Consider the following 25078-nt stretch of genomic DNA (forward strand, 5'->3'; position numbering starts at 1 on the left):
CAAGTGATCTGAATACTTTCCAAATGTAAATGTTATTTAACTAGGCAAGTCAGTTAAAAACAAATTCTTATTTACAATGACGGCCTATCCCGTCCAAACCCAGACAACGCTTGGCAAATTGTGCGGCGCCCTATTGGACTCCCAATCACAGCCGGATGTGATACACCCTGGATTCGAACCAGGGACTGTAGTGATGCCTCTTGCACTGAGATGTAGTGCCTTAGACCGCTGTGCCACACGAGAGCCCAAATGCACTATACCGCACGCACGCACGCACGCACAGACAGACAGACAGACAGACAGACAGACAGACAGACAGACAGACAGACAGACAGACAGACAGACAGACAGACAGTATGTGAATAGAATATTTTGTATATCTGTAGAACACATAGGATAGAATCGTATATATACAGCGATAGTTGAACAGGATGGCCTTTACTATAATGCAGTATATACATGTGAATTAGTTAAACAGTATGTAAACATTAATAAAGAGACCAGTGTTCCATTATTAAAATGACCAGTGTTCCATGTCTATATACATAGGGCAGCAGTGTGTTACAATAGCAATGGTTATAAAATGTACCGCAGAAATGGAACGTAAATCACAGAAAATATATGTTCTGGTGGCAGCTGCAGAGAAGTATTTGTGTATACGAGATCTGACTTCAAAAGAGTTACTTGATGTGTTGAGTGGCGGTGTCCAGTCCTCCCAGGCCGTTGGCATGGTGCAAGAGTAGACAGGGTCAAAGTAGTGGAATGGGGTAGTGGGTTTTTAATTAGTGTAGGGTTAAATGGAAGAGTGTTTTATTTATTATTATTTTTCCCATTTTGTATCACAAAGTATGATGGATTCATATTATAGTCCAGTTGGGTGCGGTAATGCTACATATTGGATGCCAACCGCCGTTAAACTCCGAAGAAGAAGGACAAGAAATAGTATGGAGGCATGCGCGTTGCTAGTTTTCCGCCTAGCTGGTTCTGTGAGTACTTCCTCATTGGAAGTAAGAAAGTGCCTATTTTATTTTTGGACAATAAGCAACGTTTTCAGAATAAGAGAAGGCGTAGCTACGGTTTAAAAGTCTGAAGATGTCCAAACCGCCTCCCAAGCCAGCCAAACCAGGTAATTATTTTATGATAATCAGCTAACATTAGATAGCTAGTCTCCCGTCCCATCAAGCAAGTGAAACCTAAACACATAGGATGTGTTCGTAAATTCAATCTGGAGTGTGCTCTCGGCGTTCGTATATTCAGATTGTCTGTTCGTAAATTTAGAGCGTTTCGCTCGCGGAACGTACACTGACTGGACGCTCCGGCCGAGGAGTAGGGTTGATCCGACCGTTCTGACCTCCCAGCGGAAGTCAAGCACCCAAGCTAACTGGCTAACGTTGGCTAGCTACTTCCAGACACATGAGAGAACACCTCACTGATAACTTTGCTCGCCCTAACTATCAGAGCTTGTTAAGCTGTTTTCATGTTATCCAGATCATTGGTGACTGTAACTGTGCTGCTGGCAACAATTTAATTACGCCTTTTCACCGATGTTTACTGACACCTGACATTCAAGGGGTGTTGAGCGTTCGTAAATAACGCACTTATTCTTCGCTCTGGCACATTCAGAGGAGGGTGTTCTGAAATCAGAGTAGATAGCCAGAGCGAATTTACCAACGAACCCCCTAGTGAGCGACCCAGCTAGTCAGTAAACGTTTGCTAGCAAATATGCTGGACCAGTTCTCATTGAATAATTTGACATTTCAAATATCAGTGTCTCTGCACTCTTCTTATCGTGGTTGTTGTCGTCGATCGTTATGTGCAAGTATGTGGCCACGATGGTCTGAATTTACAAGCGAACTAATGTGACTTCCCCATTTCGAGTAGCTGACGAAATCTGGTTGCAGTGGCGGATTTATGTATGGGAGGAACTGGGTGCCTGCACAAAAAAAAAATCGGAATGGTGACATTTGCGAGAGAGGTTTTCTATTGCTCGTTTGCACGTCACGTCAATGATATGTCACCGTGTGGGACTGTGGGTCAATTAACCTTGTCGGAGTGGGCGCCCTGATTCTAGTTTGTGAGTTAGGCAGGCTATTGCCTGGTAAGGTTTCCCACTCAGAAGTACGAGATGGAGCGGGGTTAGGTTGACCTCAGGGCTCTCCACTGGAAGCCGGAGGTAGGTGGAGCGGGGGAATCAAATAGCGCATCTCTAACTTTGTACAGTACCAATGCAAATATTTGTGCAATTTAGTTAGGGTTTTCTTGTTTGAAGTGCAATAGTGTAATAATCAGGTTCTCTTCTTTATAAGTGTGTTATTCTATTTGTGCCATTTAGTTTTGTTAACAATAGGGTAATAGTGTAATAATTCAATTCTCTTTTGTATTTGAATCTATACTACAACCTGTTTCTATTTGTCTTTGTTACTACTTTTTGATATTTCTGAGTTATTTTTGTATATATTTATATAGTTTTAAATGTTATTTATTTGTGGTGTTCCAATTGTCTGAATAAAAATTAGTTAGTGCAGAATGGTGCTATTCTCGTTATTTTTATTTTGTTACTTTTTGTAATTTTTTCCTTTAAGTTTATTTAGTAAATATTTTCTTAACTCTTTCCTGAACTGCACTGTTGGTTAAAACCTGTCTAGCCCCGGGGTGCCGCTAGCGGCACCCCCCCCCCCCCCCCACCCCCCCCCCCCACTGAAAAGGCAGAGCCGCGAAATTCAAAAAAAATATTTTTTTAAAATATTTAACTTTCACACATTAAAGTCCAATACAGCTAATGAAAGACACAGATCTTGTGAATCCAGCCAACATGTCCGATTTTTAAAATGTTTTACAGGGAAGACACAATATGTAAAGATGTAAATCTATTAGCTAAACACATTAGCATAATCCACCATCTTTTCTTTGTCCACCAACACCAGTAGCTATCACCAATTCGGCTAAACTAAGATATTGATAGCCACTAACCAAGAAAAAAGCTCATCAGATGACAGTCTGATAACATATTTATGGTATAGGATAGGTTTTGTTAGAAAAATGTGCATATTTCAGGTAGATGTCATAGTTTACAATTGCACCCACCGTCACAAATGGACTAGAATAAATACAATGAGCAACGTGTTTACCTAACTACTAATCATCAAACATTTCGTAAAAATACACAGCATACACTAATCGAAAGACACAGATCCTGTGAATACAGACAATATTTCAGATTTTCTAAGTGTCTTACAGCGAAAACACAATAAATCGTTATATTAGCATAGCACATGTGCAAACATTACACCAGCATTGATTCTAGCCAAAGAGAGCGATAACGTAAACATCGCCAAAATATATTAATTTTTTCACTAACCTTCTCAAAATTCTTCAGATGACACTCCTGTAACATCACATTACAACATACATATACAGTTTGTTCGAAAATGTGCATATTTAGCCACCAAAATCATGGTTAGACAATGAGAAAAGTAGCCCAGCTGGTCAGAAAATGTCCTGCGCCACATTAGACAGTGATCTAGTCGTATACATAAATACTCATAAACGTGACTAAAAAATATAGGGTGGACAGCGATTGATAGACAATTTAATTCTTAATACAATCGCGGATTTACGTTTTTTAAGTTATCCTTACTTTTCAATACAGTTTGCGCCAAGCGAAGCTACGTCAAAAAAGATGGCGTCCTAAGCCATTAACATTTTTCGACAGAAACACGATTTATCATAATAAATTGTTCCTACTTTGAGCTGTTCTTCCATCAGAATCTTGGTCAAAGAATCCTTTCTTGGGTCTAATCGTCTTTTGGTCGAAAGCTGTCCTCTTGCCATGTAGAAATGCACATTGCGTTCGGCATGAACTGGAACGGTGCCCAGAGATTCACAGTATCTCAGAAATAAATGTCCCAAAATCGCACTAAACGGATATAAATTGCTATAAAACGCTTTAAATTAACTACCTTATGATGTTTTTAACTCCTATGACGAGTAGAAACATGACCTGAGAAATATAACTGGCTACACTAATGCTTGGAAAAACAGTAGGTCGGTGTACTCCGCGCGCCTTACGCACCTAGAAAAGAGTTCCTACCTACACGTGTTTTTGTTTTATAGGGGCTGTGATTGGGCAATCGATACCATTCAAAGCGTCATCACGTAAAGGCATCCAGGGGAAGACGTAAGCAGTGTCCGTATACTCATAGCAATAACAGTGGCCTTAAAACTGACTCCAGAACAGGGGCCAAAATGTGTGAAATCTGACTCCATGTCAGGGAAATTGCTGTAGAATGAGTTCTGTTCCACTCAGAGACAAAATTTCAACGGCTATAGAAACTATAGACTGTTTTCTATCCAATAATAATAATAATATGCATATTGTACGATCAAGAATTTTGTAGGAAGCCGTTTCAAAAATGACACGATTTCCATAAATAGTGACAACAGCACCCCCTAGCCTTAACGGGTTATTAAGGGCTTGTAAATAAGCATTTCACCATAAGGTCTACACATATTGTGTTCAGAGCATACTCCACTCTCATGAAAAGCAAGAGCAGCAGCATCAATTATACAATTTCTCTCTCTTTCTCTACTGCAGCAGTTGCGTTTGGGAAATGCACGGGACCTTCCGGACAAGTTTGTTAAAATTGCACATACCCGTGACCATCATATTAGATCCAACTGAGATCTTTGACATTATTTAGAATTCTAGATCTGGACCCGCTCAGGTCCTGGATCGGGTATTCAGGTACAGGTGGATCCATGATGATCTCTAGCTAAGAGTACTGTGGATGAGCTAGTCAGTACAGGCCCCAGAGTTTTCACAGGGGCAGGATGGGGCATGTAGGACCACAGTCACAGAACAGAGCAGGGTTTGTCTATTAACTAAACTGCACTGACTCACTGGAACACTGGAGTAGTGTGTGGCTCAGTTAGGGTGTATGTAAAGAGAGGAAATCTCTCAAGGCTTGCATACCCCAGTGTTTTCAAGTAGTCAACTGATTCCCATTCAAAGCCTTTTCTGTGTTTTCTTATTGGACAAGTAGACCAACAGGTATCGAGCCCCTCCCTGTAACACTCAGTTTTGTGCCTAATGTACACAACCCTGGTTTCTCTGTGCCTATGAACTAGTTTAGCTTTCTCTCAACACCACTCTGGTCACATTCAACCCCTGGGATTGAGACATGGCAGTACAGTATTTCTTCAGAGGCCCTCCGATCTTGTAGCCTTGGGTGTATGGACGAGGGCCCAATGTCTGTTCACTGAGGATGGATCTGATAGAACAACATCTGAAAAGTTTAATAATTACATTTTCTGTAGTTCGAAACCGATAAGATTAGCATTCCTGCAACATTATTTTGATGAAATTTGATCTGAGAAATGAAGCTAATTGTTTACTTGCTTTATATTTAAATACTATTATTGGCATAGCTCATCCATATAAATACTGTACATACCTTTTAAAAAAATGTCATACCGGACTCTGACATTGCTTGTTTGTTTTTTGTGTGTGATTTATTTGTGTATTAGTATTGTACTGTTATTTACTGCACTGCTGGAGCTACATTGAACAAAAATATAAACGCCACATGTAAAGTGTTAGTCCCATGTTTCATGAGCTGAAATGACCAAGAAATGTTCTATGCACAAAAAGCTTATTTCTTTAATTTTGTGCCCAAATTTGTTTATATCCCTGTTGGTGATCATTTCTCCTTTGCCAAGATAATCCATCCACCTGACAGGTGTTCCTTGGCCTGCATACTCACTAAACATGTCACCCATTGAGTATGTTTGGGATGCTCTGTGTCGACGTGTAAGACATTGTATTCCAGTTCATGCCAATATCCAGCAACTGCGCACAGCTATTGAAGAGGAGTGGGACAACATTCCACAGGCCACAATCAACAGCCTGATCAACTCTATGCAAAGGAGATGTCTTGCTGCATGTGGCAAATGGTAGTCACATTAGATACTGACTGGTTTTCTGATCCACGTCCCTACTTTTCTTTTCAAGTATCTGACCAACCGATGCATATCTGTATTCCCAGTGATGTGCTAATCCATAGATTAGGGCCTAATGTTTAAGGCAGCCCTCCACACCTCTGATTCAGAGGGGTTGGGTTAAATGCAGAAGACACATTTCAGTTGAATGCATTGTTGTACAACTGACTAGGTATCCCCCTTTCCCTTTAATTCATTTATTTCAATTGACTTTCCTTATGAACTGTAACTGTAAAGTCTTTGAAATTGTTGCATGTTGCGTTTTTATATTTTTGTTCAGTGAAGAAACAAGCATGTGTACGCGACAAACTTTTTAATTTGTTTGAATGTTTGTGATAGTCTGGTCCCAGGGTTCATTTTGTGCTGTATAGCCAACAATGAACAGGCAACGTTTGATGCACTGCACAGTTATATACATTCACACTAATGCCCGTTTCCCTCTCTGTTCTCTCATAGGCCAGGTCAAGGTGTTCCGAGCCATGTTCACCTTTGACCCTCGAACAGTGAGTGTTTCTTGTCCTATAGGTTGGTCTAGTCCCTCCACTCCACCTCACACCAATCCAAATTAAAGTTGGTGTTTGTTTTGATTTTCTGATTTTCAGCCAGATGAGCTCTACTTTGAAGAAGGAGACATCTTGTATATCTCTGATACGGTCAGTTACTGTTATCATCCCTTTCCCTCCTCTTGTCCACTTTTCTCCCTTTCTCTCTTTTAGGCCCTAGTATCATTTCTTCTTTCTGTCTCTGTTGCGCTCTCTCTGTTTTGTTCTGTCTCTGTTGCCCTCTCTCTGTTTTGTTCTGTCTCTGTTGCCCTCTCTCTGTTTTGTTCTGTCTCTGTTGCCCTCTCTCTGTTTTGTTCTGTCTCTGCTGTCCTCTCTCTGTTTTGTTCTGTCTCTGTTGCCCTCTCTCTGTTTTGTTCTGTCTCTGTTGCCCTCTCTCTGTTTTGTACTGTTTTTTTATTTTTTTTATTTTTACTCTTCATCCATCTCCCTCAATTTCTCTCTTGTCTTTCCCGTATCCTGTTCTTTTTTCTTTCTCTCTGTCGGTCTTTTCTCTCACCTCAGAGATACTTGCTGCAATAATTCATTTCCACTGGCTCTCACTGCCTGTCTATCATCCTTAGAGTGACAGCAATTGGTGGAAGGGGACCTGTAGGGGAAGGAACGGCCTCATCCCAAGCAATTATGGTGAGTAACTAAACCATAACACTCCATGTGATAATATTGCGAGTGGCATGCAAAGATTGACATTTTAAGGGTTACCCTATTGCCCGGGGTAAGTGGCCTGCGCAGTCACGTAAGTTGAGCCTTCTCTGTGGCTGCCCTATAGGGCAAGTGATATATATTATTTTACTGATAACAAGCAAAATGAAAATAATTACAGTAGTCTGATCTTTCTGGTTCCACCTCTGTGTGTAGATGAAAAATAGCCAGTGCTACTTTAACTTTTAATCTCTTTGGCAATCAAAAAAATACTCCTGACTTGCCCGATGGGCGAGTGCCTTTCAGACCTTAATGTCAGTGCCTGGTATGGTAAGGTGGATGTTGTGTCAAAATATAGGTGCCCATCCATGTTGCTAAATACATTATTCCATTGACTTGTCTTTAGATTGAGAAAGCAGGTTCTCTGTGTTTGATCATGTTGCCATAACCACCTCTGCCTGCATTTTAGGCAACCCTTAAAGGGAAACTTCAACATTTTTCAACTTCATATTCATGATCTCCAGCACCACTCCAACATCAACATATGTGAAAATGGCACTTTTCTATATGTTTGTAACTCGGCAAAAAAAGAAACGTCCGTTTTTCAGGACCCTGTCTTTCAAAGATAATTCTTAAAAATCCAAATATCTTCATTGTAAAGGGTTTAAACATTGTTTCCCATACTTGTTCAATGAACCATAAACAATTAATGAACATGCACCTGTGGAACGGTCGTTAAGACAGTAACAGCTTACAGATGGTAGGCAATTAAGGTCACAGTTATGAAAACTTAGGACACTAAGGAGGCCTTTCTACTGATTCTGAAAAACATCCCAAAAAAGATGCCCAGGGTCCCTGCTCATCTGCGTGAACGTGCCTTAGGCATGCTGCAAGGAGGCATGAGGACTGCAAATGTGGTCAGGGCAATAAATTGCAATGTCCGTACTGTGAGACGCCTAAGAGAACGCTACAGGGAGACAGGACGGACGGCTGATCCTCCTCGCAGTGGCAGACCACGTGTAACAACACCTGCACAGGATCAATACATCCGAACATCACACCTGCGGGACAGGTACAGGATGGCAACAACTGCCCGAGTTACACCAGGAACGCACAATCCCTCCATCAGTGCTCAGACTGTCCGCAATAGGCTGAGAGAGGCTGGACTGAGGGCTTATAGGCCTGTTGTAAGGCAGGTCCTCACCAGACATCACCGGCAACAAGGTCGCCTATGGGCACAAACCCAACGTCGCTGGACCAGACAGGACTGGCAAAAAAGTGCTCTTCACTGACGTGTCGTGGTTTTGTCTCACCAGGGGTGATGGTCTGATTCGCGTCTATCGTCGAAGGAATGCGCGTTACACTGAGGCATGTACTCTGGAGCGGGATCGATTTGGAGGTGGAGGGTCCGTCATGGTCTGGGGAGGTGTGTCACAGCATCATCGGACTGAGCTTGTTGTCATTGCAGGCAATGTCAATGCTGTGCGTTACAGGGAAGACGTCCTCCCTCGTGGTACCCTCCCTGCAGGCTCATCCTGACATGACCCTCCAGCATGACAATGCCACAAGCCATGCTGCTTATTCTGTGTGTGATTTCCTGCAAGACAGGAATGTCAGTGTTCTGCCATGTCCAGCAAAGAGCCCGAATCTCAATCCCATTGAGCACGTCTGGTACCTGTTGGATCGGAGGATGAGGGCTAGGGCCATTTCCCCTAGAAATGTCCGGGAACTTGCAGGAGCCTTAGTGGAAGAGGGGGGTAACATCTCACAGCAAGAACTGGCAAATCTGGTGCAGTCCATGAGGAGGAGAGCACTGTAATACTTAATGCAGCTGGTGGCCACACCAGATACTGACTGACTTTTGATTTTCACCCCCCCTTTGTTCAGGGACGCATTATTCCATTTCTGTTTAGTCCCATGTCTGTGGAACTGGTTCAGTTTGTTGTTGAATCTTATGTTCATACAAATATTTACACATGTTAAGTTTGCTGAAAATAAACACAGTTGACAGTGAGGACGTTTCTTTTTTTGCTGACTTTAGTAAAAAAAGATAAGTGTTTCCAATGACATCAGCCAATTAGATTTCCAATGACATCAGCCAATTAGAAGGCAATGTCTACTCACAATTGAGTCAAAATCACACGATGCACACACTTATCTTTATCTGTCATTTTTACTACAAAACAGAAATGCACAATTTTCTCATTGTATGTTGATGTTGGTGGTGCTGGAGATGATAAATATGAAGTTGAAGAATTGTGAAGTTTCTCTTAATAGCTCCATCTCCTTACTAAGGCTTTCATAGAAGCATGGTGCTCTGTTGAAATCCCATTCTGCTCTGACTTCCTCAACCTACAGTGGCCGAGCAGGCGGAGTCCATTGACAACCCAATGCATGAAGCAGCTAAACGAGGTGAGGGACCAAAAGAAGCCTGCTGTGTCACTCACTCTTCCCCATTAGCAAATACTGTGCACTGCACCACCAATAATCTTAAACTATGGAATAGTCCTATAACAAACTAAACATTTTTCTTCATATTGGTTGTTTGTTTGCTCTACACTTTCTGTAACCTATATGAATGGTGGGACTCTAGCTTTATTTGCATTGGGTGTGTGTGTGTATTATTGCTTGTTTGTGTGATGCAGGGAATCTGAGTTGGCTGAGGGAGTGTCTGGAGAACAAAGTGGGAATTAATGGACTGGACAAAGCTGGGAATACTGCCCTCTACTGGGGATGTCATGGAGGACACAAAGGTAACAGATAATCTACGACACACATACCACTACTCTCATTGACTGTATACAGAATGTACAGACACGTGCCTCAACGAAATCACACACTCAGCTTTTTTCTTGAATGACAGGGCAAATGCATATCAGCCCACACACACACACACACACACACTGCAGTGAGATGTATGACAATGTTGTGTTGTCATTTTTGTGACAGATGTGGTGGAGATCTTGCTGGGGCAGTCTAACGTTGAGTTGAACCAACAGGTGAGAAGAACAGTTTAACATTAGTAAAAGGTTGTTTCAAACAAATATGGTTACATTTGAGTTATTTAGCAGACGTTCTTATCCAGAATGACTCACAGGAGCAATTAAGGTTACGTACCTAGCTCAAGGGCATAACAACATTTTTTCCCCACCTAGTCGGCTCGGGTATTCCAAACAGCAACTTTTCAAATCAAATTTTATTGGTCACATACACATGGTTAGCAGATGTTAATGCGAATGTAGCGAAATGCTTGTGCTTCTAGTTCCGACCATGCAGTAATATCTAACAATTTCACAACTACCTTCTACACACACAAGTGTAAAGGAATCTCTCAAAGCACTTCATGATAACGGAAGTGAGTGCTACAGTGCGATAGTCATTTAGCTCAGTTACCTTAGCTTTCTTGGGAACAGGAACAATGGTGGCCCTCTTGAAGCATGTGGGAACAGCAGACTGGGATAGGGATTGATTATGTCCGTAAACACAACAGCCAGCTGGTCTGCGCATGCTCTGAGGACGCGGCTAGGGATGCCGTCTGGGCCGGCAGCCTTGCAAGGGTTTAACACGTTTAAATATTTTACTCACGTTGGCTGCGGTGAAGGAGAGCCCGCAGGTTTTGGTAGCGGGCCGTGTCGGTGGCACTGTATTGTCCTCAAAGCGAGCGAAGAAGTTGTTTAGTTCGTTTTCAGTTTCTGACCCAATGCTCTTTTCCGCTAGGCTACCTGCCGGTCAACATTGATACAATGTTTTTAAAGCCTGATTGGTTGTATGTGATTGATAGCATATTTAGTCTAAACGCGCTAGGCTCTATTTAGGCTCTTAAAGGAATAATCCACTCAACCTAAAATTCCTATGATTTACATTGTTAAATAATGCAAATATGTGAGAACAATATATGTTGTAAAACATGTTTGCATTTCGTTGTTAAAATAAATTAGGAAGTTGTTGTGGAAGTCTGTGGCGCTCAAGTCGACTACAAACCCCACAATACAATGCTCTTTAGAAAGGCTAGGTGGCTGGCTGGCTAGCTAGCTAGGTAGCTAGTTAGAAAACTTAGCTACACACTATACTACAAAAGTCAATATCTGCATTTGAAGTAATTAGGTAGTTGGAAAGGCCCTGAAACAAACTGCACTATCAATTTAGGAGTTAGCCTACAATAACACCATGTTCAACCCGGTTGAGATCTCGTTTCTAGCTCAAAGCTGTGTGAGTCGGGTTGATATGGCAACGGGCAAGGGCACTGCAAGCAGGGTGACGAGAGGAGAGAAACTCTTTTGCGCCATGCTAGTTGAAAGAACAAAGGATATTAATCTGACGTCACACTTTGAGGGCATTTGAACAAAATATATACTTTGTCATGATTACATGGACAGATGGATGTGTTCTAGACAAGTATGCACATAACATCTATTGGCTTATTTGGCGATCTGGAGTGCAGGTGATTGTTTTAAAAGCATTAGTTTACCTCTAGTGACAAGAACATTATCATGATGAAGTATCATGTCACATTTAAAATCTAGGACTAGATTAAGTTTAGTACTGAACTCTAAAGTGTTTTTTTTCCCTGTTTTTTTTTTCTTGTATTTTCACCCTTTTTTTTTCTCCCCAAATTCGTGGTATCCAATTGGTAGTTAGTCTTGTCTGATCACTGCAACTACCGTACGGACTCGGGAGAGTCGAAAGTCGAGAGCCATGCGTCCTTCGAAACGCCCATTTAACCAAGAAGCCAGCTGCACCAATGTGTCTTTAGGCCACTGCGCCACTCAGGAGAGGCCCCTTTTTTAAAAGGTGTTTCAATGGAGATTCTCTATCGAGCAATCATTTTATGTCCATATATGATGAGAATTATGCTACGATGTGGGTATGTATGGTGTCACGGCTCCTCCTCTGCAGTGCAGGGGGCGGTTCCTCCTGCAGGCAGAGGAGGGTCGTTAGTGATTGGAGCCACCTGGGCTCAGGGTATAAAGCTGTCACTAATCACTCTTGCTCTCCCTCTCTGCTCCTCCAGGTATGCTCATGATTTGTTTGTTCCTTTGTAGTTTTGCATAGTTTTCACTCAGTCATGTTCACACACACATATTCATGCATCCATGCACTTTACATACACCTTACATTATGATACATCCACACCTCATTCCTTTTTCTTAGTTTAAAGTTAATAGTTTGTTTAATAATAAAGAACACTCTTGAATTGGCCTATACCTGTTGTTCGTGTCCTCTCATTTGTCACAGGCTATGAGCCGGCTTGTGACAAGTGGGGACTCGTCCGGGATAGTAGTTAACTTGGGTTAGTTTAGTTTGACAATTTTTTTTGTTTGAGTGGATGTTTTGGTTGGGCCAATTTTTGTTTAAGAGAGAGTTGAGAGCCATGTGTTCTTTTGGTTCAGTTAGCTTGGTAGCTAAGCAATTCACTCTGTGTTTTTCTGGGTTTTGTTCAGGTGGGAGTCCTCTCCTGTTCAGGCATATCAGCAAGTGTCCATAGGAGGCTTGTGGTGTTTTTGTTTTAGGTGGCAGTGAACGTGGGTAGAGCATCCCTTTCCCTTTTCCCCTACATCGGCTCGGGAGCACCTCCGTGGTTATGGGAGGGCTGCCAGTTTCTGGTTGTCTTTTCCTCTCCACTGGTTTTGTGTGCATAAAACCCCACCACATGTGACTGCACGAAGACCAGGGCCAGTTAGTTAGTAGTTTTGGAGGATAGTGGGGTGTGGCTCCTGTCCTTGAACCCAGATTGACAGCAGGTGAGTTGTGTTTTTTTGAGCATTTGTAATAGTTGTATTGGTTAAGGAAAATGTCTTCCATTTTGAGTAGTTTTGTTCAAGCTCCTTCAGAGGTAGCCTTAGAGTTGTGTACTAAGGAGCAGTTAATTGAAATTGCTGAACATTATCAGATTGAGATTGTTGATAAAAAAATTAAAGAGACTGTTAAAACTAGCTTAAAGCAGGGTCTTAGGGAAATGGGTGTTTTTGGCGGTCAGTCTGCTAGTAGTGAGGGTGCAAGTTTTCAGGCTAGCCCTTCATTAACTTTTGAGCAGCAGAGGGAACTGTTGCAAATGCAAAGGCAAATGCAAATGCAATTAGAGATAGAGCGATTGAGAAATGCTAATAGACCGGAAAGACTACCACAGTTTGATGTTTCACAGAATCTTCATTTGTTGCTTAAATTTGATGAGTCAGATCCAGACACATACTTTACTTTATTTGAGCGTATTGCGGAAGCTAGAGCTTGGTCAGATTTGGACATGACTACGTTGTTGCAATGTGTACTTACAGGTAAAGCACGTGAGGCTTTTGCAGCACTGAGTGTAGCTGACAGTAAAGTTTATGCTAAAGTTAAATCAGCAGTTCTGAAGGTCTACGAGCTTGTGCCAGAGGCATATCGTCAACGTTTTCGTTACAGGAAAAAGTTAGATTCACAAACCTATTCTGAGTTTGTTTGTGATTTAACTTCTGCATTTAATCGTTGGTGTACAGCTTCTGAAGTTAGTACTTTTGAGGGTCTGTCTAATTTGATTGTGTTAGAACAGTTTAAAAATTCTGTGTCTGACCAGGTTGCTACATACATGAATGAACGTAAAGTTAAGTCTCCAAGTGATGCAGCCATCCTTGCAGATGAGTACAGGCTAACACATAAAAGCCATTTTGAGTCAAACAGTGACATGTACCATAAATATAACTTTACTCCTAGGAATAGGAGGTCACCTTTTTTTGGAGATTTTTTCAAAAGGCCTCGGCAGAAGTTTGGGTCTGGAGGACTTAAAGCACTGGTTAATGCTAATACTTGTCGCTACTGTTTAGTTGAAGGACATTGGAAGAAAGATTGTCCTCGGCTTCATTCAAAACAGTCAGGTCAAGTTAAACCTGCTATGATGGCTGACCACCAGGGTGAGCTGTTTCAGCCACTAGTTGAGTTTGATTCTCAGTTTTCCCGCTGTGATTTTTCAGCCTTTATTTCAGATGCTGTAGTGTCCCTGGTAGATGGCAACCAGAATGTTAAAATCAAGATCCTAAGAGACACTGGAGCTTTAGATTCTTTTATTCTGGAATCTGTTTTGCCGTTCTCTAAAGAGTCTGATACTGGCCGTTGTGTAATGGTATGTGGTATGGGTTTAGTTCCATTCTCTTGTCCTTTAAAAAAAGTTACCCTAAAATGTGGTCTGATAGAGGGTGATGTAGATGTTGGGGTTAGACCTCAGTTGCCAGTAGAGGGAGTGCACATGATTTTGGGGAATGACTTGGCAGGTAGTAAGGTGTGGGCAGATGGCAAATTAAACATCTGTAAGAAGCAACCTTCAGTGACCCCTGCAAGGGAATCTCCGGATCAGAACTGTGTGTCTCCTGAGGTATTTCCAGTTTGTGCGGTTACCCGCGCAGCCTCTCGTAAGGAGATTGAGAGTAAGCCAGAAAGTCTTGAGTTGCCAGTCAAACTCCAGACAGAACAGTTGACTAGTTCTAGAGATTCATTGATGGCTGAGCAAAAAGCCGATACTACTTTGGCTGATCTGTTTGATAAAGTGGTTCCTGATTCAGTGGTGAGGAATAGTGCTCAGTGTTATTTTCTTCTTGATGGGCTGTTGGTCAGGAAATGGGTTCCACACTATGATAAGGGTTTAGGAGAACCAGTCTTTCAAATAGTTGTACCTACTACTTTGCGAAATAAAGTGTTGCAAACTTCACATGGTGATGTGGCAGGTCATATGGGTGTTCGTAAAACGTATGATCGTATACTTCGTTATTTTTTCTGGCCACGTTTAAAGCGGGATGTATCTCAGTTTATTAAAACTTGTGATACGTGTCAGCGCACAAGCAAGCCAAATCAGGTTGTAAAGCCTGCACCGTTGTATCCAATACCAGCCGTAGGGCAACCTTTTGAGCATCTTATTATCGATTGTGTTGGGCCATTACCAAGGTCCAAGTCAGGTCATAGCTACTTATTAACTGTTATGTGTCAAGCAACCAGATATCCGGCAGCTTTTTCCTTGCGTACCATAACTTCAAAATCAGTAGTTAAAGCTTTAACTCAATTTATTTCAACATTTGGGATTCCAAAAACCATCCAGTCAGATCAGGGGTCTAACTTTACCTCTCATTTATTTGCTCAGGTTCTCAAACAGCTTAAAGTTAAACACAAGTCTACTGCGTTCCATGCCCAGAGCCAGGGAGCTTTGGAACGTTTTCATCAAACTTTAAAATCCTTGCTTCGTGCATATTGTACGGAACTGTCTGCCGACTGGGAGGAGGGGCTACCTTGGCTGTTACTAGCTGCTCGTGAAGTAGTGCAGGAAAGCACAGGGTTTAGCCCAAATGACTTAGTGTTTGGCCATAAGGTGCGTGGGCCTTTAGCAGTGTTGCAGGATGGTTGTTTGCCTGAGGAACCACCTCGGAACCTTATTGACTATGTAAATGGTTTTAGGTTGAAGTTGTATAGGGCTGGTGAACTAGCGAAAGAAACTAAAATGTTCTCAACGGAAAATGAAACTGAAATATGACGGACAGGCTGAGCTGCGTGAGTTTAGTCCCGGTGATCGGGTACTTGCTCTTCTGCCTCTTGTAAGTTCACCTTTTCAGGCAAAATACTGTGGTCCTTTCACTGTGTTGCGTAAAGTGTCAGATTTGAACTATCTTATTGAAACCCCTAGTCATAGGAAGTCCTCTAAATTATGCCATGTGAACCTGTTAAAATGTTATCACTCCCGTGATCTAAGCAAAGTTGAAGGCACTTCAGCAGTGAGGTCAGTGTTGACTGCTGCCCCAGTCCCTGCATCTTGTGGCTTTAATTTGGTGGAGGGGGGAGAAGAGGAAGTTAAAGTTTCAGATGAGGTCTTACAAGGTCGGTTGAAAAACTCTCAGACTTTGCAAAACCTTGGGGTTTTGGTAGATCATTTAGACCCTGAGAAACGTGATGAATTGGTAGCTCTTATTAGAAACTACCCTGTCTTGTTTTCTGACACTCCATCACAAACCCACTTAATTGAACATGATATAGACATCGGAGATGCTAAGCCTATCAAACACAGATTTTATCGTGTATCTGAGGAGAAGAGACTAAAACTGGAAACAGAGATGCAGTCTATGTTGGACACAGGTATTGATTTGGCAAAATGTGAGTTTGCCAAAGCTACAGTCACATACCTAGGCAAGGTTGTGGGTCAGGGATTTGTCTGTCCCGTGGAAGCCAAGGTTCAGGCTGTGAGGCAGTTCCCACAGCCCTCTACAAAGAAAGAACTGATGCGCTTCCTGGGAATGGCGGGGTACTACCGTGCTTTCTGTAAAAACTTTTCGGTAATAGTGTCCCCACTGACCAATCTGTTGAAGGCCAAGGCTGAATTTATCTGGTCCACCCAGTGTCAAGAGGCATTTGATGCAGTTAAGACTCTTTTGTGTTTGGCACCTGTGTTGGCAGCACCACATTTTGGGAAACCTTTCAAATTGCAGGTAGACGCCAGTCAAATCGGTGCTGGGGCTGTGCTTCTCCAGGAGAATGACGACAAGGTTGAGTGTCCAGTCAGTTTCTTCTCCCGAAAATTTAACAAGTATCAGAAAAACTATTCTGTAATTGAAAAGGAGGCTTTAGGTCTCATTTGGGCTTTACAGCACTTCGAGGTCTATGTTGGTTCTGGTTTGACCCCTTTAACTGTGTTCACTGACCACAACCCACTGGTTTTTCTGAGGTCCCTGCAAAACCCCAACCAGCGCCTGATGCGTTGGGCTTTGTTCTTGCAACCATTCAACCTTGATATTAGGCACATTAAGGGTAAGGATAATATCATTGCTGATGCTCTGTCCCGTGCTCCTTTAACCTAGCTTGTACCTTTTCTCTGTTGACCCCTACGGGCTGTCTGTGCCTCTTTCCTCTTAAATTGCTCCCCAGGTACCAGGGCTGCCGAGTTTGAGGGACGGACAGTCGGCTGGGGGACACGGGGCTACTGCTAGGAGCCGGGATTGTTTTTTTTTGTTTATTTGTTTTTGGGGAAATTTGAATTATTTTGATTATGTTGGAGGAAGTTGGGTTGAGGGTGGGACCCTCATTTTAAGGAGGGGGGTGTCACGGCTCCTCCTCTGCAGTGCAGGGGGCGGTTCCTCCTGCAGGCAGAGGAGGGTCGTTAGTGATTGGAGCCACCTGGGCTCAGGGTATAAAGCTGTCACTAATCACTCTTGCTCTCCCTCTCTGCTCCTCCAGGTATGCTCATGATTTGTTTGTTCCTTTGTAGTTTTGCATAGTTTTCACTCAGTCATGTTCACACACACATATTCATGCATCCATGCACTTTACATACACCTTACATTATGATACATCCACACCTCATTCCTTTTTCTTAGTTTAAAGTTAATAGTTTGTTTAATAATAAAGAACACTCTTGAATTGGCCTATACCTGTTGTTCGTGTCCTCTCATTTGTCACAGGCTATGAGCCGGCTTGTGACAATGGTCTTTGATTAACATATGGGCTGTTTTGTTCTACTGCAGAATAAACTGGGAGACACTGCATTGCATGCTGCCGCCTGGAAGGGATACTCGGACATAGTAGAGATGTTACTGAATAAGAGTGAGTCCATCTACTTTCTGTTTCAAGTTATCTTTTTTTGTGCTCTAACCAGTTTAATTTCCTATCTCTGTGTGTATGAGCCAGGGTTGGGGTAAATTCACATAGAAGTCGGTCAATTCAGGAAATTATTTGAATTTTAAATATTATAATGACACACATACCTTTTCAATTGATTGAGAATTCAAATACAAATAATTGTAGCATTTTTTGTTTGTTTGTTTACTTCTGGAATTGACTGACTTCCATTTCAAATTGACCACAACCCTGGTATGAGCATGTCTGGTTATTTGTGTGTTTCTCATCTTTTATCTTTGTTTATTTCTGTCTTTGTGTTTCAGATGCCAGGATGGATATTAAGAACAATGAGAAGAAGCTGGCTCTGGAGATGGCCACCAATGCCCAGTGCGCCTCTCTCATTAAGAGGAAACAAGGAGGCAGTGAGTCATTTAGGCCAGAAAATGGAAGCCTTACGCCATCTTTGGTCGGTTTCCCGGACACAGATAAAAGCCCTAGTCCCATAACTCAAAAGCACTTTCAATGGAGAATCTCTATTGCACATGCTTCTTAGTCCAGGACCAGGCTTAATCTGTTTCCGGAAAACTGGCCCTTATTTTCACAGTCGACTGATCAGGTTCATTGACTGTTAATAATTATTTCTCATTTAGACAATTTTGAATATACAATACCAGTCAAAAGTTTTGACACACCTACTCATTCAAGGGTTTTAATTTATTTTTACTTTTTTCAACATTGTAGAATAATAGTGAAGACATCAAAATTATGAAATAACACACATGGAATCATTTAGTAACCAAAAAAAGTGTTCAACAAATTGAAATGTATTTGAGATGCTTCAAAGTACCCACTCTTTTCCTTGATGACAGCTTTGCATACTCTTGGCATTCTTACAACCAGCTTCACCAGGAATGCTTTTCCAACAGTCTTGAAGGAGTTCCCACATATGCTGAGCACTTGTTGGCTACTTTTCCTTCACTCTCTATGGTCCATCTAATCCCAAATCATCTCAAAATCGTCGGGTGATTGTGGAGGCCAGGTCATCTGATCCAGCACTCATCACTCTCCTTCTTGGTCAAATAGCCCTTACACAGCCTGGAGTTGTTGGGTCATTGTCCTGTTGAAAACAAATTATAATCCCACTAAGCGCAAACCAGATGGGATGGTGTATCGCTGCAGAATGCTGTTGTAGCCATGCTGGTTAAGTGTGCCTTGAATTCTAAATATATCAGACAGTGTCACCAGCAAAGCTCCATCACACCTCCTCCATTCTTCATGGTGGGAACCACTGTCGTGATGTTGTATTGATTAATGTGACAACTGCTTTTCATCAAATTATTAACTGTTTAGAATTACGTGATTCAATTAAATCGGGTAATTATTAGCGCAGTAACCTGGGGCACCATGGGATAGTTTGAGTTTCTATTTCCCAAATTAACTCAATATCAGAATATCGATTTTACAACAGTCGCTAATTAATTTCCTCTGTCTCATTCTGATCATCACATAATCCGTGAATCTGCACTAACCCGAGTCCCACTAAATAAGTCTGTACCACACCAACTGAAATGATTATTAATTTACTAGAAGCTAAAATGATAATATAAGATACACATACACACAGTCTAGGTTATTGATTAGAACTTAGTACAATGAAACAGGTCCCTAGTGGGCCAACACAATATGAGTTACACAAAATGGGGATTTCAAATAAGAAAGAAAAGCAAACTTGGGTACATTTTGTAAACTTTGCTTATTTTAAACCTAACCTTCTCCCGAACTGCTGCTCTTATGGGTCAGAATATAATGATGTAATTGCGTGTCGAAGTTCCCCGGTGGGGTGTCTCTTTGTGGACCAGGTTCGCCTTCTCCTCTGACGGCACTTCTTTGGTTACCGGGTGTAACGCTGTCCTCACGATGTCAGTGTCCTTGTCTTAGTGATCCGTTTCCTCGCCCTTGTTCTGAAAGAGGGGTCTTCTGAAGACGGCTAATCAGCCATATAGGTGGTTCTAGCGTAGGAATGAAAGCAGAGTAGACACACGATACCTTGGAGAGAATAACAAGGTGGTCCTGCTTGAATTCACCCTCTTAGACACAGCTACTCATCCGTAGCATAGATTGTTAAAAGGTTCCTTTGTCTTCTTCCACCTTGTTTTGGGGTTACAACTAATTGGACCTTGGCTGCAGCTCGTGGTCACCTAGTCATAATTCTTAACTCACATGTTTTATACCCTTGGGTCAGAAATGGGCGTTTCCACCTTTTTAGGGCAAGTTCTCTGGGCGTAACTTGTTACGAGGCAAGGTCTGGATTTTACTCAGATCCAATTTAGACAACTAACTTCACATTTCATCTTTACATAAACATTCACTTTGATCTGGACATTTTCCACACAACGTACATATTGTGAAAACTCTTCAAGTTACAATTTTTTCGTTATAACGTCATCATTTAACTTGAATAACATAACAAAAACGACATTCATTTTCATATTCCATCTATCGTCATTACTACTATTTTGGCTGACGAAACATATTGTCCCAGAGTCCATTTATTGCATGTTTCTGTTCTGAGGTAGGTTCTCCATAGGCCTATCATACATTCCATTCCTCCACAGTGAAAAGACAAAGGGATTTTGTCTGCTGCCTTAAGATTTAAAATGGGCATGAGGTGTCATTAAACCCCCCACCTCCATACTTCTCGATCTCTCCCCCTCTGGCGGGTGTGAGATGTCTCTTGTAGGAGTGTGGTCCACGGTAACATGACCCGAACAGGCCAGTCATGACACCACACATGCGAAGATCATCCGTTTACCTGCTCTGCATCTCATAGAGACACAGTTGTTGGAACCAAAAATCTCAAATTTGGACTCATCAGACCAAAGGACAGATTTCCACCGGTCTAATGTCCATTGATCGTGTTTCCTGGCCCAAGCAAGTCTCTTCTTCTTATTGGTGTCCTTTAGTAGTGGTTTCTTTGCAGCAATTTGACCATGAAGGCCTGATTCCCACAGTCACCTCTGAACAGCTGATGTTGAGATTTTCTGTTACTTTTCTGAACTCTGAAGCATTTATTTGGGCTGCAATTTCTGAGGCTGGTAACTCTTAACTTATCCTCTGCAGCAGAGGTAACTTTGGGTCTTCCTTTCCTGTGGCGGTCCTCATGAGAGCCAGTTTCATCATAGCACTTGATGGTTTTTACGACTGAAACTTTCAAAGCTCTTGAAATGTTCTTGATTGACTGACCTTCATGTCTTAAAGTAATGATGGACTGTCGTTTCTCTGTTTATTTGTGCAATTCTTGCCATAAAATGGACTTGGTGTTAGGGCTATTTGCTTCTGTATACCACCCCTCCCTTGTCACAACACAACTGATTGGCTCTAATGCATTAAGGAAAGAAATTCCATAAATTAACTTTTAACACACGGCACACCTGTTAATTGAAATGCATTCCAGGTGACTACCTCATGAAGCTGGTTGAGAAAATGCCAAGAGTGTGCAAAGCTATCATCCAGGCAAAGGGTGGTTACTTTGAAGAATCTCAAATATACATTTTTTTGGTTACTACATGATTCCGTATGTATTATTTCATAGTTTTGATGTCTTCACTATTATTCTACAATGTAGAAAATAGTAAAAAAGAAAAACCCTTGAACGAGTAGGTGTGTCAACTTTTGACTGGTACTGTACATGCACACATACGGTGCATTCGGAAAGTATTCAGACTCCTTGATCTTTTTCCACATTAAGTTACAGCCTTATTTTAGTTGTTTTTTTCCCCCTCAATCTACACATACATGATGACAAAGCAAATGACAAAGCAAAGCAAAAATATTTTTTGACATTTAAATAAGTATTCAGACCCTTTGCGCAGTACTTTGTTCAAGCACTTTTGGCAGCAATTACAGCCTCTAGTCTTATTTTTATTTAACTAGGCAAGTCAGTTAAGAACATTCTTATTTACAATGATGGCCTCTGAACAGTGGGTTAACTGCTTTGTTCAGGGGCAGAACGACAGATTTTTAACTTGTCAGCTCTGGGATTCGATCTAGTAACCTTTCGCTTACTGGCCCAACACTCTAACCACTAGGCTACCTGCCGCCCCACAGTCTTCTTGTGACGCTACAAGCTTGGAAAGTTTCTCCTATTCTCTGCAGGTTGGATGGGGAGCGTCGCTGCACAGCTATTTTCAGGTCTCTCCAGAGATGTTCGATCTGGTTCAAGTCCAGGCTCTGGCTGGGCCACTCAAGGACATTCAGAGACTTGTCCCGAAGCCACTCCTGCGTTGTCTTGGCTGTGTGTTTAGGGTCGTTGTCCTGTTGGAAGGTGAACCTTTGCCCCAGTCAGGTCCTGAGTACTGGAGTAGGTTTTCATCAAGGATCTCTGTACTTTGCCCCGTTCATCTTCCTCTCGATCCTGACTAGTCTCCCAGTCCCTGCTGCTGAAAACCATCCTAACACCATGATGCTGCCATCACCATGCTTCACCGTAGGGATGATGCCAAGTTTCCTCCATATGTGACGTTTGGCATTCATGCCAAAGAGTTCAATCTTGGTTTCATCAGACCAGAGAATGGTTTCTCATGGGCCGAGAGTGCCAAAAGGCACCTAATGCAAACTCCAAGCAGATTATCATGTGCCTTTTACTAAGGTGTGGCTTCTGGTCGGGCCACTCTACCATACAGGCCTGATTGGTGGAGTGCTGCAGAGATGGTTGTCCTTCTGGAAGGTTCTCCCATCTCCACAAAGGAACTCTGGAGCTCTGTCAGAGAGACCATCATCAGATTCTTGGTCACCTCTCTGACCAAGGCCCTTCTCCCCCGATTGCTCAGTTTGGCCAGGCGGCCATTTCTAGGAAGAGTCTTGATGGTTCCAAACTTCTTTTAATTTAATGACTGAGCCCACTGTTTTTGGGGACCTTCAATGCTGCAGACATTTTCTTCCACAAAACTGTACCCTGACACAAGCCTGTCTCGGAGCTGTATGAACAATTCCTTCGACCTTATGGCTTGGTTTTTGGTCTGACATGCACGGTCAACTGTGGGACCTTTACATAGACAGGTGTGTGCCTTTCCAAATCATGTCCAATCAATTGAATTTACTGCAGGTGGACTCCAATCAAGTTGTAGAAACATCAAGGATGATCAATGGAAACAGGATGCACCTGAGCTCAATTTTGTCTCATGGCAAAGGGTCTGATACTTATGCAAATAAGGAATTTGTTTTATTAGCAAACATTTATAAACCTGTTTTCGCTTAGTCATTATGGGGCATTGTGTGTAGATTGATGAGGAAAATGCTTTATTTAATCCATTTTAGAATAAGGCAGTAACAAAATGTGGAGAAAGGGTCTGAATTCTTTCCGAATGCACTGTATTTCAGTAACACTACTAAGAATGCAAGATGCCAAAGCGAGGAACCCCCAATAAAGAACTGTCCGGTCCACACTGGAACATAGTTGTACTTGGCAGTCATGAGAGGAAATGTTTTAATTCCATTAAATGTTATTGAATCTCCCAGAAGTGTTACTGGCTTCAGCTCTTCCTTCCTATTTTGTTTTATTACAGATATCACACGTACACTCAGCAACGCCGATGAGTACCTTGACGATGAAGACTCTGACTGATTGCCATCTTCGGAGTGGGCTGTCTCATGGGGTTTGGGGGTTGCCGTGTGTGGGGCATAAATAGCTTGGTGGGGGGGATAGATTCCAATTTTTACACATTTTATCCTAACATCTGTTCAAAGAATGGTAAACAAAAGTAATATATTTCATAATGTGATGGGAACATGGCATTTTTAAAACCTTAGGGCCTTGGTGAGGTGATGGGGTCGAAGGGAGAGACGGACATTGTCTTTATAATTTAGACGATTGAGGGTTCCACTTGCTGCATCTCCGGGTGAGTCTGTGATTGCTAACATCAGAGAGGTTGAAACCGAGAGCTGGACCAATAAGCCTCTCTCACATTAAACTTACATTGCAGGTGTTGCAGGAAGTGACCACATGTTGAGTCTCTGGGTTTATTTATCTCTGGCGCTAGTAAACAATGGCTCGCACGATACTGGAATTAGGCTATCGACATACTTTCCTCTGCTTTGTTTGTTTACACTTAATGTCATGCTGAAAGTAACTTAATGGAGGCGTAATGCATACGCAATAATGGTCTGTCAATGCATTTTCTGCATTGTCAAATGTGAACATTTACTGTCACCAATCATGTCATCTCTCATGGAATATGGTAATATTAGGTGTGCTGTGCAAAACATTTCCTTCAACATATATATTCTCTTCCCTGGAGATTTGGAAAGTGCCAGTGCATTTTCTCAATTCCCTTTCTATTCCTCTTCATTTGTTGTTGTTCGTCACCGACCGATGCACCATTGTTAAAAGATAAGTCGCTAAAAGTGCCTAATGAAGCCGTAAAGATTGAATTTGTCTACTGATATTCATGTGATTGCAAGTGTATGTGAATGAGTCACCTGATCTGATGTCTTTCATAAAGATGTTTTCATCATTGTTGATTGATTTTTTTTTTTGTTTAACTGCTTTGTCTGTCCTGTCAACTATGCAATAAAAACGTTTTATCTAATGATTTTGTGTGGAGAATATTATTTGAGAAACGGACATGTTTGTTTATTGAAACCCCATTTTATTTTGGTTATTGTGCCACCTCCTTTCCATTTATGTTATCACCACTAAGAACCGAATTCAAATCAAATGTTATTTGTCACATGCAGATGTTAATGCGAGTGTAGCGAAATGCTTGTGCTTCTAGTTCCGACCTTGCAGTAATATCTAACAAGTAACCTAACAATTTCACAACTACCTTATACACACAAGTGTAAAGGAATTAATAGAGGGGGCTGAGCGCACCCTTGTGGGGCCCCAGTGTTGAGGATCAGCGGGGTGGAGATGTTGTTACCTACCCTCACCACCTGGGGGCGGCCCGTCAGGAAGTCCGGGACCCAGTTGCACAGGGCGGGGTCGAGACCCAGGGTCTCGAGCTTAATGACAAGTTTGGAGGGTACTATGGTGTTAAATGCTGAGCTGTAGTCGATGGTAGAATTCTGTTCATAGGTATTCCTCTTGTCCAGATGGGTTAGGGCAGTGTGATTGCGTCGTCTGTGGACCTATTGGGGCGGTAAGCAAATTGGAGTGGGTCTAGGGTGTCAGGTAGGGTGGAGGTGATATGGTCCTTAACTAGTCTCTCAAAGCACTTCATGATGACGGAAGTGAGTGCTACAGGGCGATAGTCATTTAGCTCAGTTACCTTCACTTTCTTGGGAACAGGAACAATGGTGGCCCTCTTGAAGCATGTGGG

At 42.1% G+C, this 25078-nt stretch overlaps 1 protein-coding gene across 1 annotated transcript; it reads left to right on the forward strand.

Moving 5' to 3' along the window:
• The first annotated feature begins 934 nt into the window (after nucleotides 1–934).
• LOC129853223 (osteoclast-stimulating factor 1-like) lies at nucleotides 935–24349 on the forward strand. The gene is made up of 10 exons (XM_055919025.1): nucleotides 935–1126; nucleotides 6454–6500; nucleotides 6600–6650; nucleotides 7121–7184; nucleotides 9558–9611; nucleotides 9845–9952; nucleotides 10149–10198; nucleotides 17666–17744; nucleotides 18083–18181; nucleotides 23324–24349. Exons 1-10 carry the CDS (start codon nucleotides 1093–1095, stop codon nucleotides 23380–23382), a joined length of 645 nt encoding a protein of 214 aa, XP_055775000.1. The 5' UTR covers nucleotides 935–1092; the 3' UTR covers nucleotides 23383–24349.
• Nucleotides 24350–25078: the final 729 nt, after the last annotated feature.

The sequence above is a fragment of the Salvelinus fontinalis genome, chromosome 4, assembly GCF_029448725.1.
Source record: "Salvelinus fontinalis isolate EN_2023a chromosome 4, ASM2944872v1, whole genome shotgun sequence".
Taxonomy (NCBI): Eukaryota; Metazoa; Chordata; class Actinopteri; order Salmoniformes; family Salmonidae; genus Salvelinus; species Salvelinus fontinalis.

Bases quoted from the DNA above. Each gene is read 5' to 3' on its own strand.
- LOC129853223 (XM_055919025.1), top strand. From the start codon at position 1,093: ATGTCCAAACCGCCTCCCAAGCCAGCCAAACCAG. The intron at 6,501-6,599 runs GTGAGTGTTTCT...TCTGATTTTCAG, and splicing joins TCACCTTTGACCCTCGAACA to CCAGATGAGCTCTACTTTGA. The intron at 9,953-10,148 runs GTAACAGATAAT...TTTTTGTGACAG, and splicing joins ATGTCATGGAGGACACAAAG to ATGTGGTGGAGATCTTGCTG.